The sequence below is a fragment of the Petromyzon marinus genome (assembly GCF_048934315.1).
Source record: "Petromyzon marinus isolate PM22_M1 ecotype Great Lakes invasive population chromosome 75 unlocalized genomic scaffold, UKy_Petmar_22M1.pri1.0 chr75_unloc.2, whole genome shotgun sequence".
Lineage (NCBI taxonomy): Eukaryota > Metazoa > Chordata > Hyperoartia > Petromyzontiformes > Petromyzontidae > Petromyzon > Petromyzon marinus.
In genome coordinates, this window is record NW_027422614.1 from 606,175 (window position 1) to 624,301 (window position 18,127).

An 18,127-nucleotide genomic window follows, 5' to 3' on the forward strand; every position below is an offset into this window, starting at 1 on the left:
TCTACTACACCCTGAGTCTCTACTACACCCTGTGTCTCTACTACACCCTGAGTCTCTACTACACCCTGAGTCTCTACTACACCCTAAGTCTCTACTACAGCCTGAGTCTCTACTACACCCTGAGTCTCTACTACACCCCGAGTCTCTACTACACCCTGAGTCACTGCTACACCCTGAGTCTCTACTACACCCTGAGTCTCTGCTACAGCCTGAGTCTCTACTACGCCCTGAGTCTCTACTACAGCCTGAGTCTCTACTACAACCCGAGTCTCTGCTACACCCTGAGTCTCTACTACACCCTGAGTCTCTACTACAGCCTGAGTCTCTACTACAGCCTGAGTCTCTACTACACCCTGAGTCTCTGCTACAGCCTGAGTCTCTACTACGCCCTGAGTCTCTACTACACCCTGAGTCTCTACTACACCCTGAGTCTCTACTACAGCCTGAGTCTCTACTACACCCTGAGTCTCTACTACACCCTGAGTCTCTACTACTGCCTGAGTCTCTACTACACCCTGAGTCTCTACTACACCCTGAGTCTCTACTACTGCCTGAGTCTCTACTACACCCTGAGTCTCTACTACAGCCCGAGTCTCTACTACACCCCGAGTCTCTACTACACCCCGAGTCTCTACTACACCCCGAGTCTCTACTACACCCTGAGTCTCTACTACACCCTGAGTCTCTACTACACCCTAAGTCTCTACTACACCCTGAGTCTCTACTACACCCTGAGTCTCTACTACACCCTGAGTCTCTACTACAGCCTGAGTCTCTGCTACACCCTAAGTCGCTACTACACCCTGAGTCTCTACTACACCCTGAGTCTCTACTACACCCTAAGTCTCTACTACACCCTGAGTCTCTACTACACCCTGAGTCTCTACTACAGCCTGAGTCTCTGCTACACCCTGAGTCTCTACTACACCCTGAGTCTCTACTACAGCCTGAGTCTCTGCTACACCCTAAGTCGCTACTACACCCTGAGTCTCTACTACACCCTGAGTCTCTACTACAGCCTGAGTCTCTACTACACCCTGAGTCTCTACTCCACCGTGAGTCTTTGCTACACCCTGAGTCTCTACTACACCCTGAGTCTCTACTACACCCTGAGTCTCTACTACAGCTTGAGTCTCTGCTACACCCTAAGTCTCTGCTACACCCTGAGTCTCTACTACACCCTGAGTCTCGACTACAGCCTGAGTCTCTACTACACCCTGAGTCTCTACTACACCCTGAGTCTCTACTACAGCCTGAGTCTCTGCTGCACCCTAAGTCGCTACTACACCCTGAGTCTCTACTACACCCTGAGTCTCTACTACACCCTAAGTCTCTACTACACCCTGAGTCTCTCTACACCCTGAGTCTCTACTACAGCCTGAGTCTCTGCTACACCCTGAGTCGCTACTACACCCTGAGTCTCTACTACAGCCTGAGTCTCTACTACACCCTAAGTCTCTACTACACCCTGAGTCTCTACTACAGCCTGAGTCTCTACTACACCCTGAGTCTCTACTCCACCGTGAGTCTTTGCTACACCCTGAGTCTCTACTACATCCTGAGTCTCTACTACACCCTGAGTCTCTACTACACCCTGAGTCTCTACTACAGCCTGAGTCTCTGCTACACCCTAAGTCTCTGCTACACCCTGAGTCTCTACTACACCCTGAGTCTCGACTACAGCCTGAGTCTCTACTACACCCTGAGTCTCTACTACACCCTGAGTCTCTACTACACCCTGAGTCTCTACTACACCCTGAGTCTCTACTACACCCTGAGTCTCTACTACACCCCGAGTCTCTGCTACACCCTAAGTCTCTACTACACCCTGAGTCTCTACTACACCCTGAGTCTCGACTACAGCCTGAGTCTCTACTACACCCTGAGTCTCTACTACACCCTGTGTCTCTACTACACCCTGAGTCTCTACTACACCCTGAGTCTCTACTACACCCTAAGTCTCTACTACAGCCTGAGTCTCTACTACACCCTGAGTTTCTACTACACCCCGAGTCTCTACTACACCCTGAGTCACTGCTACACCCTGAGTCTCTACTACACCCTGAGTCTCTGCTACAGCCTGAGTCTCTACTACGCCCTGAGTCTCTACTACAGCCTGAGTCTCTACTACAACCCGAGTCTCTGCTACACCCTGAGTCTCTACTACACCCTGAGTCTCTACTACAGCCTGAGTCTCTACTACAGCCTGAGTCTCTACTACACCCTGAGTCTCTGCTACAGCCTGAGTCTCTACTACGCCCTGAGTCTCTACTACACCCTGAGTCTCTACTACACCCTGAGTCTCTACTACACCCTGAGTCTCTACTACAGCCTGAGTCTCTACTACAGCCTGAGTCTCTACTACACCCTGAGTCTCTACTACACCCTGAGTCTCTACTACTGCCTGAGTCTCTACTACACCCTGAGTCTCTACTACTGCCTGAGTCTCTACTACACCCTGAGTCTCTACTACACCCTGAGTCTCTACTACACCCTGAGTCTCTACTACACCCTGAGTCTCTGCTACACCCTGAGTCTCTACTACTGCCTGAGTCTCTACTACACCCTGAGTCTCTACTACACCCTGAGTCTCTACTACTGCCTGAGTCTCTACTACAGCCTGAGTCTCTGCTACACCCTGAGTCTCTACTACACCCTGAGTCTCTACTACTGCCTGAGTCTCTACTACACCCTGAGTCTCTACTACACCCTGAGTCTCTACTACAGCCTGAGTCTCTACTACACCCTGAGTCTCTACTACAGCCTGAGTCTCTGCTACACCCCGAGTCTCTACTACACCCTGAGTCTCTACTACACCCCGAGTCTCTACTACACCCTGAGTCTCTACTACACCCTGAGTCGCCACTACACCCTGAGTCTCTACTACACCCTGAGTCTCTACTACACCCTGAGTCTCTGCTACACCCTGAGTCTCTACTACAGCCTGAGTCTCTACTACACACTGAGTCTCTACTACAGCCTGAGTCTCTACTACACCCTGAGTCTCTACTTCGCCCTGAGTCTCTACTACACCCTGAGTCTCTACTACACCCTGAGTCTCTACTACACCCTGAGTCTCTGCTACACCCTGAGTCTCTACTACACCCTGAGTCTCTACTACTGCCTGAGTCTCTACTACACCCTGAGTCTCTACTACACCCTGAGTCTCTACTACAGCCTGAGTCTCTACTACACCCTGAGTCTCTACTACAGCCTGAGTCTCTGCTACACCCCGAGTCTCTACTACACCCTGAGTCTCTAATACACCCCGAGTCTCTACTACACCCTGAGTCTCTACTACACCCTGAGTCGCTACTACACCCTGAGTCTCTACTACACCCTGAGTCTCTACTACACCCTGAGTCTCTGCTACACCCTGAGTCTCTACTACAGCCTGAGTCTCTACTACACACTGAGTCTCTACTACAGCCTGAGTCTCTACTACACCCTGAGTCTCTACTTTGCCCTGAGTCTCTACTACACCCTGAGTCTCTACTACACCCTGAGTCTCTACTACACCCTGAGTCTCTGCTACACCCTGAGTCTCTACTACACCCTGAGTCTCTGCTACACCCTGAGTCTCTACTACAGCCTGAGTCTCTACTACACCCTGAGTCTCTACTACACCCTGAGTCTCTGCTACACCCTGCGTCTCTGCTACACCCTGAGTCTCTACTACAACCCGAGTCTCTACTACACCCTGTGTCTCTACTACACCCTGTGTCTCTACTACACCCTGAGTCTCTACTACACCCTGAGTCTCTACTAGAGCCTGAGTCTCTACTACACCCTGAGTCTCTGCTACACCCTGAGTCTCTACTACACCCTGTGTCTCTACTACACCCTGAGTCTCTACTACACCCTGTGTCTCTACTACACCCTGAGTCTCTACTACACCCTGAGTCTCTACTTCACCCTGAGTCTCTACTACACCCCGAGTCTCTACTACAGCCTGAGTCTCTACTGCACCCTGAGTCTCTACTACACCCTGAGTCTCTACTACAGCCTGAGTCTCTACTACACCCTGAGTCTCTACAAGAGCCTGAGTCTCTACTACAGCCTGAGTCTCTACTACAGCCTGAGTCTCTACTACACCCTGAGTCTCTACTACAGCCTGAGTCTCTGCTACACCCCGAGTCTCTACTACACCCTGAGTCTCTAATACACCCCGAGTCTCTACTACACCCTGAGTCTCTACTACACCCTGAGTCGCTACTACACCCTGAGTCTCTACTACACCCTGAGTCTCTACTACACCCTGAGTCTCTGCTACACCCTGAGTCTCTACTACAGCCTGAGTCTCTACTACACACTGAGTCTCTACTACAGCCTGAGTCTCTACTACACCCTGAGTCTCTACTTCGCCCTGAGTCTCTACTACACCCTGAGTCTCTACTTCGCCCTGAGTCTCTACTTCGCCCTGAGTCTCTACTACACCCTGAGTCTCTGCTACACCCTAAGTCTCTACTACACCCTGAGTCTCTCTACACCCTGAGTCTCTACTACAGCCTGAGTCTCTGCTACACCCTGAGTCGCTACTACACCCTGAGTCTCTACTACAGCCTGAGTCTCTACTACACCCTGAGTCTCTACTACACCCTGAGTCTCTACTACAGCCTGAGTCTCTACTACACCCTGAGTCTCTACTCCACCGTGAGTCTTTGCTACACCCTGAGTCTCTACTACATCCTGAGTCTCTACTACACCCTGAGTCTCTACTACACCCTGAGTCTCTACTACAGCCTGAGTCTCTGCTACACCCTAAGTCTCTGCTACACCCTGAGTCTCTACTACACCCTGAGTCTCGACTACAGCCTGAGTCTCTACTACACCCTGAGTCTCTACTACACCCTGAGTCTCTACTACACCCTGAGTCTCTACCACAGCCTGAGTCTCTACTACACCCTGAGTCTCTACTACACCCTGAGTCTCTACTACACCCCGAGTCTCTGCTACACCCTAAGTCTCTACTACACCCTGAGTCTCTACTACACCCTGAGTCTCGACTACAGCCTGAGTCTCTACTACACCCTGAGTCTCTACTACACCCTGTGTCTCTACTACACCCTGAGTCTCTACTACAGCCTGAGTCTCTACTACACCCTGAGTCTCTACTACAGCCTGAGTCTCTGCTACACCCTGAGTCGCTACTACACCCTGAGTCTCTACTACAGCCTGAGTCTCTACTACACCCTGAGTCTCTACTACACCCTGAGTCTCTACTACAGCCTGAGTCTCTACTACACCCTGAGTCTCTACTCCACCGTGAGTCTTTGCTACACCCTGAGTCTCTACTACATCCTGAGTCTCTACTACACCCTGAGTCTCTACTACACCCTGAGTCTCTACTACAGCCTGAGTCTCTGCTACACCCTAAGTCTCTGCTACACCCTGAGTCTCTACTACACCCTGAGTCTCGACTACAGCCTGAGTCTCTACTACACCCTGAGTCTCTACTACACCCTGAGTCTCTACTACACCCTGAGTCTCTACCACAGCCTGAGTCTCTACTACACCCTGAGTCTCTACTACACCCTGAGTCTCTACTACACCCCGAGTCTCTGCTACACCCTAAGTCTCTACTACACCCTGAGTCTCTACTACACCCTGAGTCTCGACTACAGCCTGAGTCTCTACTACACCCTGAGTCTCTACTACACCCTGTGTCTCTACTACACCCTGAGTCTCTACTACACCCTGAGTCTCTACTACACCCTAAGTCTCTACTACAGCCTGAGTCTCTACTACACCCTGAGTCTCTACTACACCCCGAGTCTCTACTACACCCTGAGTCACTGCTACACCCTGAGTCTCTACTACACCCTGAGTCTCTGCTACAGCCTGAGTCTCTACTACGCCCTGAGTCTCTACTACAGCCTGAGTCTCTACTACAACCCGAGTCTCTGCTACACCCTGAGTCTCTACTACACCCTGAGTCTCTACTACAGCCTGAGTCTCTACTACAGCCTGAGTCTCTACTACACCCTGAGTCTCTGCTACAGCCTGAGTCTCTACTACGCCCTGAGTCTCTACTACACCCTGAGTCTCTACTACACCCTGAGTCTCTACTACAGCCTGAGTCTCTACTACACCCTGAGTCTCTACTACACCCTGAGTCTCTACTACTGCCTGAGTCTCTACTACACCCTGAGTCTCTACTACACCCTGAGTCTCTACTACTGCCTGAGTCTCTACTACACCCTGAGTCTCTACTACAGCCCGAGTCTCTACTACACCCCGAGTCTCTACTACACCCCGAGTCTCTACTACACCCCGAGTCTCTACTACACCCTGAGTCTCTACTACACCCTGAGTCTCTACTACACCCTAAGTCTCTACTACACCCTGAGTCTCTACTACACCCTGAGTCTCTACTACACCCTGAGTCTCTACTACAGCCTGAGTCTCTGCTACACCCTAAGTCGCTACTACACCCTGAGTCTCTACTACACCCTGAGTCTCTACTACACCCTAAGTCTCTACTACACCCTGAGTCTCTACTACACCCTGAGTCTCTACTACAGCCTGAGTCTCTGCTACACCCTGAGTCTCTACTACACCCTGAGTCTCTACTACAGCCTGAGTCTCTGCTACACCCTAAGTCGCTACTACACCCTGAGTCTCTACTACACCCTGAGTCTCTACTACAGCCTGAGTCTCTACTACACCCTGAGTCTCTACTCCACCGTGAGTCTTTGCTACACCCTGAGTCTCTACTACACCCTGAGTCTCTACTACACCCTGAGTCTCTACTACAGCTTGAGTCTCTGCTACACCCTAAGTCTCTGCTACACCCTGAGTCTCTACTACACCCTGAGTCTCGACTACAGCCTGAGTCTCTACTACACCCTGAGTCTCTACTACACCCTGAGTCTCTACTACAGCCTGAGTCTCTGCTGCACCCTAAGTCGCTACTACACCCTGAGTCTCTACTACACCCTGAGTCTCTACTACACCCTAAGTCTCTACTACACCCTGAGTCTCTCTACACCCTGAGTCTCTACTACAGCCTGAGTCTCTGCTACACCCTGAGTCGCTACTACACCCTGAGTCTCTACTACAGCCTGAGTCTCTACTACACCCTAAGTCTCTACTACACCCTGAGTCTCTACTACAGCCTGAGTCTCTACTACACCCTGAGTCTCTACTCCACCGTGAGTCTTTGCTACACCCTGAGTCTCTACTACATCCTGAGTCTCTACTACACCCTGAGTCTCTACTACACCCTGAGTCTCTACTACAGCCTGAGTCTCTGCTACACCCTAAGTCTCTGCTACACCCTGAGTCTCTACTACACCCTGAGTCTCGACTACAGCCTGAGTCTCTACTACACCCTGAGTCTCTACTACACCCTGAGTCTCTACTACACCCTGAGTCTCTACTACACCCTGAGTCTCTACTACACCCTGAGTCTCTACTACACCCCGAGTCTCTGCTACACCCTAAGTCTCTACTACACCCTGAGTCTCTACTACACCCTGAGTCTCGACTACAGCCTGAGTCTCTACTACACCCTGAGTCTCTACTACACCCTGTGTCTCTACTACACCCTGAGTCTCTACTACACCCTGAGTCTCTACTACACCCTAAGTCTCTACTACAGCCTGAGTCTCTACTACACCCTGAGTTTCTACTACACCCCGAGTCTCTACTACACCCTGAGTCACTGCTACACCCTGAGTCTCTACTACACCCTGAGTCTCTGCTACAGCCTGAGTCTCTACTACGCCCTGAGTCTCTACTACAGCCTGAGTCTCTACTACAACCCGAGTCTCTGCTACACCCTGAGTCTCTACTACACCCTGAGTCTCTACTACAGCCTGAGTCTCTACTACAGCCTGAGTCTCTACTACACCCTGAGTCTCTGCTACAGCCTGAGTCTCTACTACGCCCTGAGTCTCTACTACACCCTGAGTCTCTACTACACCCTGAGTCTCTACTACACCCTGAGTCTCTACTACAGCCTGAGTCTCTACTACAGCCTGAGTCTCTACTACACCCTGAGTCTCTACTACACCCTGAGTCTCTACTACTGCCTGAGTCTCTACTACACCCTGAGTCTCTACTACTGCCTGAGTCTCTACTACACCCTGAGTCTCTACTACACCCTGAGTCTCTACTACACCCTGAGTCTCTACTACACCCTGAGTCTCTGCTACACCCTGAGTCTCTACTACTGCCTGAGTCTCTACTACACCCTGAGTCTCTACTACACCCTGAGTCTCTACTACTGCCTGAGTCTCTACTACAGCCTGAGTCTCTGCTACACCCTGAGTCTCTACTACACCCTGAGTCTCTACTACTGCCTGAGTCTCTACTACACCCTGAGTCTCTACTACACCCTGAGTCTCTACTACAGCCTGAGTCTCTACTACACCCTGAGTCTCTACTACAGCCTGAGTCTCTGCTACACCCCGAGTCTCTACTACACCCTGAGTCTCTACTACACCCCGAGTCTCTACTACACCCTGAGTCTCTACTACACCCTGAGTCGCCACTACACCCTGAGTCTCTACTACACCCTGAGTCTCTACTACACCCTGAGTCTCTGCTACACCCTGAGTCTCTACTACAGCCTGAGTCTCTACTACACACTGAGTCTCTACTACAGCCTGAGTCTCTACTACACCCTGAGTCTCTACTTCGCCCTGAGTCTCTACTACACCCTGAGTCTCTACTACACCCTGAGTCTCTACTACACCCTGAGTCTCTGCTACACCCTGAGTCTCTACTACACCCTGAGTCTCTACTACTGCCTGAGTCTCTACTACACCCTGAGTCTCTACTACACCCTGAGTCTCTACTACAGCCTGAGTCTCTACTACACCCTGAGTCTCTACTACAGCCTGAGTCTCTGCTACACCCCGAGTCTCTACTACACCCTGAGTCTCTAATACACCCCGAGTCTCTACTACACCCTGAGTCTCTACTACACCCTGAGTCGCTACTACACCCTGAGTCTCTACTACACCCTGAGTCTCTACTACACCCTGAGTCTCTGCTACACCCTGAGTCTCTACTACAGCCTGAGTCTCTACTACACACTGAGTCTCTACTACAGCCTGAGTCTCTACTACACCCTGAGTCTCTACTTTGCCCTGAGTCTCTACTACACCCTGAGTCTCTACTACACCCTGAGTCTCTACTACACCCTGAGTCTCTGCTACACCCTGAGTCTCTACTACACCCTGAGTCTCTGCTACACCCTGAGTCTCTACTACAGCCTGAGTCTCTACTACACCCTGAGTCTCTACTACACCCTGAGTCTCTGCTACACCCTGCGTCTCTGCTACACCCTGAGTCTCTACTACAACCCGAGTCTCTACTACACCCTGTGTCTCTACTACACCCTGTGTCTCTACTACACCCTGAGTCTCTACTACACCCTGAGTCTCTACTAGAGCCTGAGTCTCTACTACACCCTGAGTCTCTGCTACACCCTGAGTCTCTACTACACCCTGTGTCTCTACTACACCCTGAGTCTCTACTACACCCTGTGTCTCTACTACACCCTGAGTCTCTACTACACCCTGAGTCTCTACTTCACCCTGAGTCTCTACTACACCCCGAGTCTCTACTACAGCCTGAGTCTCTACTGCACCCTGAGTCTCTACTACACCCTGAGTCTCTACTACAGCCTGAGTCTCTACTACACCCTGAGTCTCTACAAGAGCCTGAGTCTCTACTACACCCTACGTCTCTGCTACACCCTGAGTCTCTACTACACCCTGAGTCTCTACTACAGCCTGAGTCTCTACTACACCCTGAGTCTCTACTACACCCTGAGTCTCTACTACACCCTGAGTCTCTACTACAGCCTGAGTCTCTACTACACCCTGAGTCTCTACTACACCCCGAGTCTCTACTACACCCCGAGTCTCTACTAGACCCTGAGTCTCTGCTACACCCTGAGTCTCTACTACAGCCTGAGTCTCTACTACACCTGAGTCTCTGCTACACCCTGAGTCTCTGCTACACCCTGAGTCTCTGCTACACCCTGAGTCTCTACTACACCCTGAGTCTCTACTACACCTTGAGTCTCTACTACACCCTGAGTCTCTGCTACACCCTGAGTCTCTACTACACCCTGAGTCTCTACTAGACCCTGAGTCTCTGCTACACCCTGAGTCTCTACTACAGCCTGAGTCTCTGCTAAACCCTGAGTCTCTGCTACACCCTGAGCATATACTACACCCCGAGTCTCTACTACACCCTGAGTCTCTACTACACCCTGAGTCTCTACTACACCCCGAGTCTCTGCTACACCCTGAGTCTCTACTACAGCCTGAGTCTCTGCTACACCCTGAGTCTCTGTTACACCCTGAGTATATACTACACCCTGAGTCTCTACTACACCCTGAGTCTCTACTACACCCTGAGTCTCTACTACACCACGAGTCTCTGCTACACCCTGAGTCTCTACTACAGCCTGAGTCTCTACTACACCCTGAGTCTCTACTACACCCTGAGTCTCTACTACACCCTGAGTCTCTACTACACCCCGAGTCTCTACTACACCCCGAGTCTCTACTACAGCCTGAGTCTCTACTACACCCTGAGTCTCTACTACACCCTGAATCTCTACTACACCCCGAGTCTCTACTACACCCTGAGTCTCTACTACAGCCTGAGTCTCTACTACACCCTGAGTCTCTACTACACCCTGAGTCTCTACTACAGCCTGAGTCTCTACTACACCCTGAGTCTCTACTACACCCTGAGTCTCTACTACACCCTGAGTCTCTACTACAGCCCGAGTCTCTACTACACCCCGAGTCTCTACTACACCCCGAGTCTCTACTACACCCCGAGTCTCTACTACACCCTGAGTCTCTACTACACCCTGAGTCTCTACTACACCCTGAGTCTCTACTACACCCTGAGTCTCTACTACACCCTGAGTCTCTACTACAGCCTGAGTCGCTACTACACCCTGAGTCTCTACTACACCCTGAGTCTCTACTACACCCTAAGTCTCTACTACACCCTGAGTCTCTACTACACCCTGAGTCTCTACTACAGCCTGAGTCTCTGCTACACCCTGAGTCTCTACTACACCCTGAGTCTCTACTACAGCCTGAGTCTCTGCTACACCCTAAGTCGCTACTACACCCTGAGTCTCTACTACACCCTGAGTCTCTACTACAGCCTGAGTCTCTACTACACCCTGAGTCTCTACTCCACCGTGAGTCTTTGCTACACCCTGAGTCTCTACTACACCCTGAGTCTCTACTACACCCTGAGTCTCTACTACAGCTTGAGTCTCTGCTACACCCTAAGTCTCTGCTACACCCTGAGTCTCTACTACACCCTGAGTCTCGACTACAGCCTGAGTCTCTACTACACCCTGAGTCTCTACTACACCCTGAGTCTCTGCTGCACCCTAAGTCGCTACTACACCCTGAGTCTCTACTACACCCTGAGTCTCTACTACACCCTAAGTCTCTACTACACCCTGAGTCTCTCTACAGCCTGAGTCTCTGCTACACCCTGAGTCGCTACTACACCCTGAGTCTCTACTACAGCCTGAGTCTCTACTACACCCTGAGTCTCTACTACACCCTGAGTCTCTACTACAGCCTGAGTCTCTACTACACCCTGAGTCTCTACTACACCCTGAGTCTCTACTACAGCCTGAGTCTCTACTACACCCTGAGTCTCTACTACAGCCTGAGTCTCTGCTACACCCTGAGTCTCTGTTACACCCTGAGTATATACTACACCCTGAGTCTCTACTACACCCTGAGTCTCTACTACACCCTGAGTCTCTACTACACCACGAGTCTCTGCTACACCCTGAGTCTCTACTACAGCCTGAGTCTCTACTACACCCTGAGTCTCTACTACACCCTGAGTCTCTACTACACCCTGAGTCTCTACTACACCCCGAGTCTCTACTACACCCCGAGTCTCTACTACAGCCTGAGTCTCTACTACACCCTGAGTCTCTACTACACCCTGAATCTCTACTACACCCCGAGTCTCTACTACACCCTGAGTCTCTACTACAGCCTGAGTCTCTACTACACCCTGAGTCTCTACTACACCCTGAGTCTCTACTACAGCCTGAGTCTCTACTACACCCTGAGTCTCTACTACACCCTGAGTCTCTACTACACCCTGAGTCTCTACTACAGCCCGAGTCTCTACTACACCCCGAGTCTCTACTACACCCCGAGTCTCTACTACACCCCGAGTCTCTACTACACCCTGAGTCTCTACTACACCCTGAGTCTCTACTACACCCTGAGTCTCTACTACACCCTGAGTCTCTACTACACCCTGAGTCTCTACTACAGCCTGAGTCGCTACTACACCCTGAGTCTCTACTACACCCTGAGTCTCTACTACACCCTAAGTCTCTACTACACCCTGAGTCTCTACTACACCCTGAGTCTCTACTACAGCCTGAGTCTCTGCTACACCCTGAGTCTCTACTACACCCTGAGTCTCTACTACAGCCTGAGTCTCTGCTACACCCTAAGTCGCTACTACACCCTGAGTCTCTACTACACCCTGAGTCTCTACTACAGCCTGAGTCTCTACTACACCCTGAGTCTCTACTCCACCGTGAGTCTTTGCTACACCCTGAGTCTCTACTACACCCTGAGTCTCTACTACACCCTGAGTCTCTACTACAGCTTGAGTCTCTGCTACACCCTAAGTCTCTGCTACACCCTGAGTCTCTACTACACCCTGAGTCTCGACTACAGCCTGAGTCTCTACTACACCCTGAGTCTCTACTACACCCTGAGTCTCTGCTGCACCCTAAGTCGCTACTACACCCTGAGTCTCTACTACACCCTGAGTCTCTACTACACCCTAAGTCTCTACTACACCCTGAGTCTCTCTACAGCCTGAGTCTCTGCTACACCCTGAGTCGCTACTACACCCTGAGTCTCTACTACAGCCTGAGTCTCTACTACACCCTGAGTCTCTACTACACCCTGAGTCTCTACTACAGCCTGAGTCTCTACTACACCCTGAGTCTCTACTACACCCTGAGTCTCTACTACAGCCTGAGTCTCTACTACACCCTGAGTCTCTACTACAGCCTGAGTCTCTACTTCAATGGGTGGGTGAGTGGATGAATGAGTGGGTGGGTGAGTGAGTGGGTAGGTGGGTGGGTTAGTGAGTGGGTGGGTGGGTTAGTGAGTGGGTGGGTGAGTGGGTAGGTGGGTGGGTGAGTGAGTGGGTAGGTGGGTGAGTGAGTGGGTAGGTGAGTGAGTGGGTGGGTGAGTGAATGAGTAGGTGGGTGGGTGAGTGGGTAGGTCGGTGGGTGAGTGAGTGGGTGACTGAGTGAGTGGATGAATGATTGGGTAAGGGAGTGGATTAATGAGTGGGAGTGTGAGTGGGTGGATGGGTGAGTGAGTGGGTGAGTGAGTGAGTGGGTGAGTGAGTGAATGGGTGGGTGGATGATCGGGTGGCTGAATGAGTGGATGAATGAGCGGGTGGTCGAGTGAATGCGTGAGTGAATGGGTGAATAAGTGAAGGGGTGAGTGAATGGGTGAGTGAGTGAGTGAAGGGGTGAGTGAATGGGTGAAGGGGTGAGTGAATGGTTGAGTGAATAGGTGAGTGAATAGGTGAGTCAGTGAATGGGTGAGTGAGTGAATGAGCGAGTGAGTGAATGGGCGAGTGAGTGAATGGGTGAAGGGGTGAGTGAATGGGTGAAGGGGTGAGTGAATGTGTGAGTGAAGGGGAGAGTGAATGGGTGAGTGAGTGAATAGGCGAGTGAGTGAATGGGCGAGTGAGTGAATGGGCGAGTGAGTGAATAGGTGAAGGGGTGAGTGAATGCGTGAGTGATTGGGTGAATGAATGGGTGAGTGAATGGGTGAGTGGATGAGTAAGTGGGTGAGTGAATGGGTGAGTGGCTGAGTAGGTGGGTGATTGAATGGGTGAGTGAATGGGTGAGTGGCTGAGTAGGTGGGTGAGTGAATGGGTGAGTGGCTGGGTAGGTGGGTGAGTGAATGGGTGAGTAAATGGGCGAGTGACTGAGTAGGTGAGTGAGTGAATGGGTGAGTGGATGAGTAGGTGGGTGAGTGAATGGGTGAGTGAATGGGTGAGTGAATGGGTGAGTGGCTGAGTAGGTGGGTGAGTGGATGGGTGAGTGGATGGGTGAGTGAATGGGTGAGTGTATGAGTAGGTGCGTGAGTGAATGGGTGAGTGAATGGGTGAGTGGATGAGTGAGTGAATGGGTGAGTGGCTGAGTAGGTGGGTGAGCGGATGGGTGAGTGAATGGGTGAGTGGCTGAGTAGGTGGGTGAGTGAATGGGTGAGTGGCTGAGTAGGTGGGTGAGTGAATTCGTGAGTGAGTGAGTGAGTGGGTGAGTGAATGAGTGAGTGAGTGGGTGGGTGAGTGAATGGGTGAGTGGCTGAGTAGGTGGGTGAGTGAATGGGTGAGTGAATGGGTGAGTGAATGGGTGAGTGAATTGGCGAGTGAGTGAGTGAATGGGTGAGTGAATGAGTAGGTGGTTGAGTGAATGGGTGCGTGGCTGAGTAGGTGGGTCTGTGGAGTGAATGGGTGAGTGAATGGGTGAGTGAATGGGTGATTGAATGAGTAGTTGGGTGAGTGAGTGAATGGGTGAGTAGGTGGGTGAGTAGGTGCGTGAGTGAATGGGTGAGTGAATGGGTGAGTGAATGGACGAGTGAGTGAGTGAATGGGTGAGTGAATGAGTAGGTGGGTGAGTGAGTAGGTGAGTGAGCAGGTAGGTTAGAGAGTGGATGAGTGGCTGAGTAGGTGGGTGAGTGAGTGGGTGAGTGGCTGAGTAGGTGGGTGAGTGAGTGAGTGAGTGGGTGAGTGAATGGGTGAGTGAGTGGGTAAGTGAGTGAATGGGTGAGTGAATGAGTGAGTGAGTGGGTGAGTGACTGAATGGGTGAGTGAATGGGTGAGTGAATGGGTGAGTGGGTGAGTGAGTGAGTGTGTGAGTGTGTGAGTGGGTGAGTGAGTGAGTGGGTGAGTGGGTGAGTGGGTGAGTGGGTGTGTGAGTGAGTGGGTGAGTGGGTAAGTGAGTGAATGGGTGGGTGAGTGGGTGAGTGAGTGAGTGGGTGAGTGAGTGGGTGAGTGGGTGAGTGGGTGAGTGAGTGAGTGTGTGAGTGAGTGTGTGAGTGAGTGAGTGGGCGAGTGAGTGAGTGGGCGAGTGAGTGAGTGAGTGGGTGAGTGAGTGAGTGGGTGAGTGAGTGAGTGAGTCGGTGAGTGAGTGGGTGAGTGAATGGGTGAGTGAGTGGGTGAATAGGTGAGTGGGTGAATAGGTGAGTGGGTGAGTGAGTGGGTGAGTGAGTGAGTGTGTGAGTGTGTGAGTGAGTGAGTGTGTGAGTGTGTGAGTGGGTGAGTGTGTGAGTGAGTGAGTGGGTGAGTGAGTGAGTGAGTGGGTGAGTGAGTGGGTGAGTGAGTGGGTGAGTGTGTGAGTGTGTGAGTGAGTGAGTGGGTGAGTGTATGAGTGAGTGAGTGAGTGGGTGAGTGTATGAGTGAGTGAGTGAGTGGGTGAGTGAGTGAGTGAGTGGGTGAGTGAGTGAGCGAGTGAGTGGGTGAGTGAGTGAGCGAGTGAGTGGGTGAGTGAGTGAGTGAGCGAGTGAGTGGGTGAGTGAGTGAGCGAGTGAGTGGGTGAGTGAGTGAGTGGGTGAGTGAGTGAGTGAGTGGGTGAGTGAGTGATTCAGTGGGTGAGTGAGTGAGTGAGTGTGTGAGTGAGTGAGTGAATGGGTGAGTGAGTGAGTGAGTGGGTGAGTGAGTGAGTGAGTGTGTGAGTGTGTGAGTGAGTGAGTAGGTGAGTGTATGAGTGAGTGAGTGAGTGGGTGAGTGTATGAGTGAGTGAGTGGGTGAGTGAGTGAGTGGGTGAGTGAGTGAGCGAGTGGGTGAGTGAGTGAACGAGTGAGTGGGTGAGTGAGTGAGTGAGCGAGTGAGTGGGTGAGTGAGTGAGCGAGTGAGTGGGTGAGTGAGTGAGTGAGTGGGTGGGTGAGTGAGTGAGTGTGTGAGTGAGTGAGTGTGTGAGTGAGTGAGTGAGTGGGTGAGTGAGTGAGTGTGTGAGTGAGTGAGTGTGTGAGTGAGTGAGTGAATGGGTGAGTGAGTGAGTGAGTGAATGGGTGAGTGAGTGAATGGGTGAGTGAGTGAATGGGTGAGTGAGTGTGTGAGTGAGTGTGAGTGAGTGAATGAATGAATGAGTGAGTGAGTGAGTGGGTGAGTGAGTGAGTGTGTGAGTGAGTGAATGAATGAATGAGTGAGTGGGTGAGTGAGTGGGTGAGTGAGTGAGTGAGTGGGTGAGTGAGTGAGTGGGTGAGTGTATGAGTGAGTGAGTGAGTGGGTGAGTGTATGAGTGAGTGAGTGAGTGGGTGAGTGAGTGAGTGAGTGGGTGAGTGAGTGAGCGAGTGAGTGGGTGAGTGAGTGAGCGAGTGAGTGGGTGAGTGAGTGAGTGAGCGAGTGAGTGGGTGAGTGAGTGAGTGAGCGAGTGAGTGGGTGAGTGAGTGAGCGAGTGAGTGGGTGAGTGAGTGAGTGGGTGAGTGAGTGAGTGGGTGAGTGAGTGATTCAGTGGGTGAGTGAGTGAGTGAGTGTGTGAGTGAGTGAGTGAATGGGTGAGTGAGTGAGTGGGTGAGTGAGTGAGTGAGTGTGTGAGTAGGTGAGTGTATGAGTGAGTGAGTGAGTGGGTGAGTGAGTGGGTGAGTGAGTGAGCGAGTGGGTGAGTGAGTGAACGAGTGAGTGGGTGAGTGAGTGAGTGAGCGAGTGAGTGGGTGAGTGAGTGAGCGAGTGAGTGGGTGAGTGAGTGAGTGAGTGGGTGGGTGAGTGAGTGAGTGTGTGAGTGAGTGAGTGTGTGAGTGAGTGAGTGAGTGGGTGAGTGAGTGAGTGTGTGAGTGAGTGAGTGTGTGAGTGAGTGAGTGAATGGGTGAGTGAGTGAGTGAGTGAATGGGTGAGTGAGTGAATGGGTGAGTGAGTGAATGGGTGAGTGAGTGTGTGAGTGAGTGTGAGTGAGTGAATGAATGAATGAGTGAGTGAGTGGGTGAGTGAGTGTGTGAGTGAGTGAATGAATGAATGAGTGAGTGGGTGAGTGAGTGGGTGAGTGAGTGAGTGAGTGGGTGAGTGAGTGAGTGGGTGAGTGAGTGAGTGTGTGAGTGAGGGGGTGAGTGAGTGAGTGAGTGGGTGAGTGAGTGAATGAATGAGTGAGTATGTGAGTGAGTGAATGAATGAATGCATGAGTGAGTGAGTGGGTGAGTGAGTGGGTGAGTGAGTGATTGAGTGAGTGGGTGAGTGAGTGAGTGAGCGAGTGAGCGGGTGATTGAGTGAGCGAGTGAGCGGGTGAGTGAGTGAGCGAGTGAGCGGGTGAGTGAGTGAGTGGGTGAGTGAGTGAGTGAGTGGGTGAGTGAGTGGGTGAGTGTGTGAGTGAGTGAGTGGGTGAGTGTATGAGTGAGTGAGTGGGTGAGTGAGTGAATGAGTGTGTGAGTGAGTGAGTGTGTGAGTGAGCGAGTGTGTGAGTGAGTGAGTGTAACAGTGAGTGTATGTATGTGTGTGTGAGTGAACTTACCAGATGGCAAGGAACCAGTGAAACATGATTATAACCTGGGGGAAGAGACATTCAGCATCATCATCATCAGCATCATCATCAGCAGCATCATCATCAGCATAATCATCATCAGCATCATCATCATCAGCATCATCACCATCAGCATCATCAGCATCATCATCGTCAGCATCATCATCATCAACATCGTAATCAGCATCATCATCGTCAGCCGCATCATCAGCAGCATCATCATTAGCAGCAGCAGCAGCATCATCATCATCAGCATCATCAGCAGCAGCAGCATCATTAGCATCATCATCAGCATCATCATCAGCAGCAGCATCATCAGCATCATCATCAGCAGCAGCATCATCAGCAATAGCAGCATCAGCAGCATCATCATCATCAGCAGCAGCATCATCAGCAGCAGCATTATCATCATCAGCAGCATCAGCATCATAATCAGCAGCAGCAACATCATCATCATCAGCAGCATCATCATCAGCAGCAGCATCATCATCATCATCAGCAACATCAGCAGCATCATCAGCAACATCAGCAGCATCATCAGCGTCAGCAGCATCATCAGCAGCAGCATCATCATCAGCATCAGCAACAGCAGCATCATCATCATCAGCAGCA

At 51.4% G+C, this 18,127-nt stretch overlaps 2 protein-coding genes across 2 annotated transcripts in view; both read right to left on the reverse strand.

Annotated features, from left to right (window-relative positions):
• The window catches only part of LOC142908166 (type-1 angiotensin II receptor-associated protein-like), a 48,998-nt gene extending 31,425 nt beyond the window's left edge, over nucleotides 1-17,573 (reverse strand). Inside the window, exon 1 of the mRNA XM_076058464.1 lies at nucleotides 17,507-17,573. Within this exon, the coding sequence (XP_075914579.1) occupies nucleotides 17,507-17,532 (26 nt within the window). The 5' untranslated portion in view covers nucleotides 17,533-17,573. The remainder of the gene's footprint in view (nucleotides 1-17,506) is intronic.
• Nucleotides 1-18,127, reverse strand: part of LOC116937404 (E3 ubiquitin-protein ligase UBR4) — a gene marked incomplete at its 5' end in the record, with an annotated part of 266,747 nt that overhangs the window by 98,505 nt on the left and 150,115 nt on the right.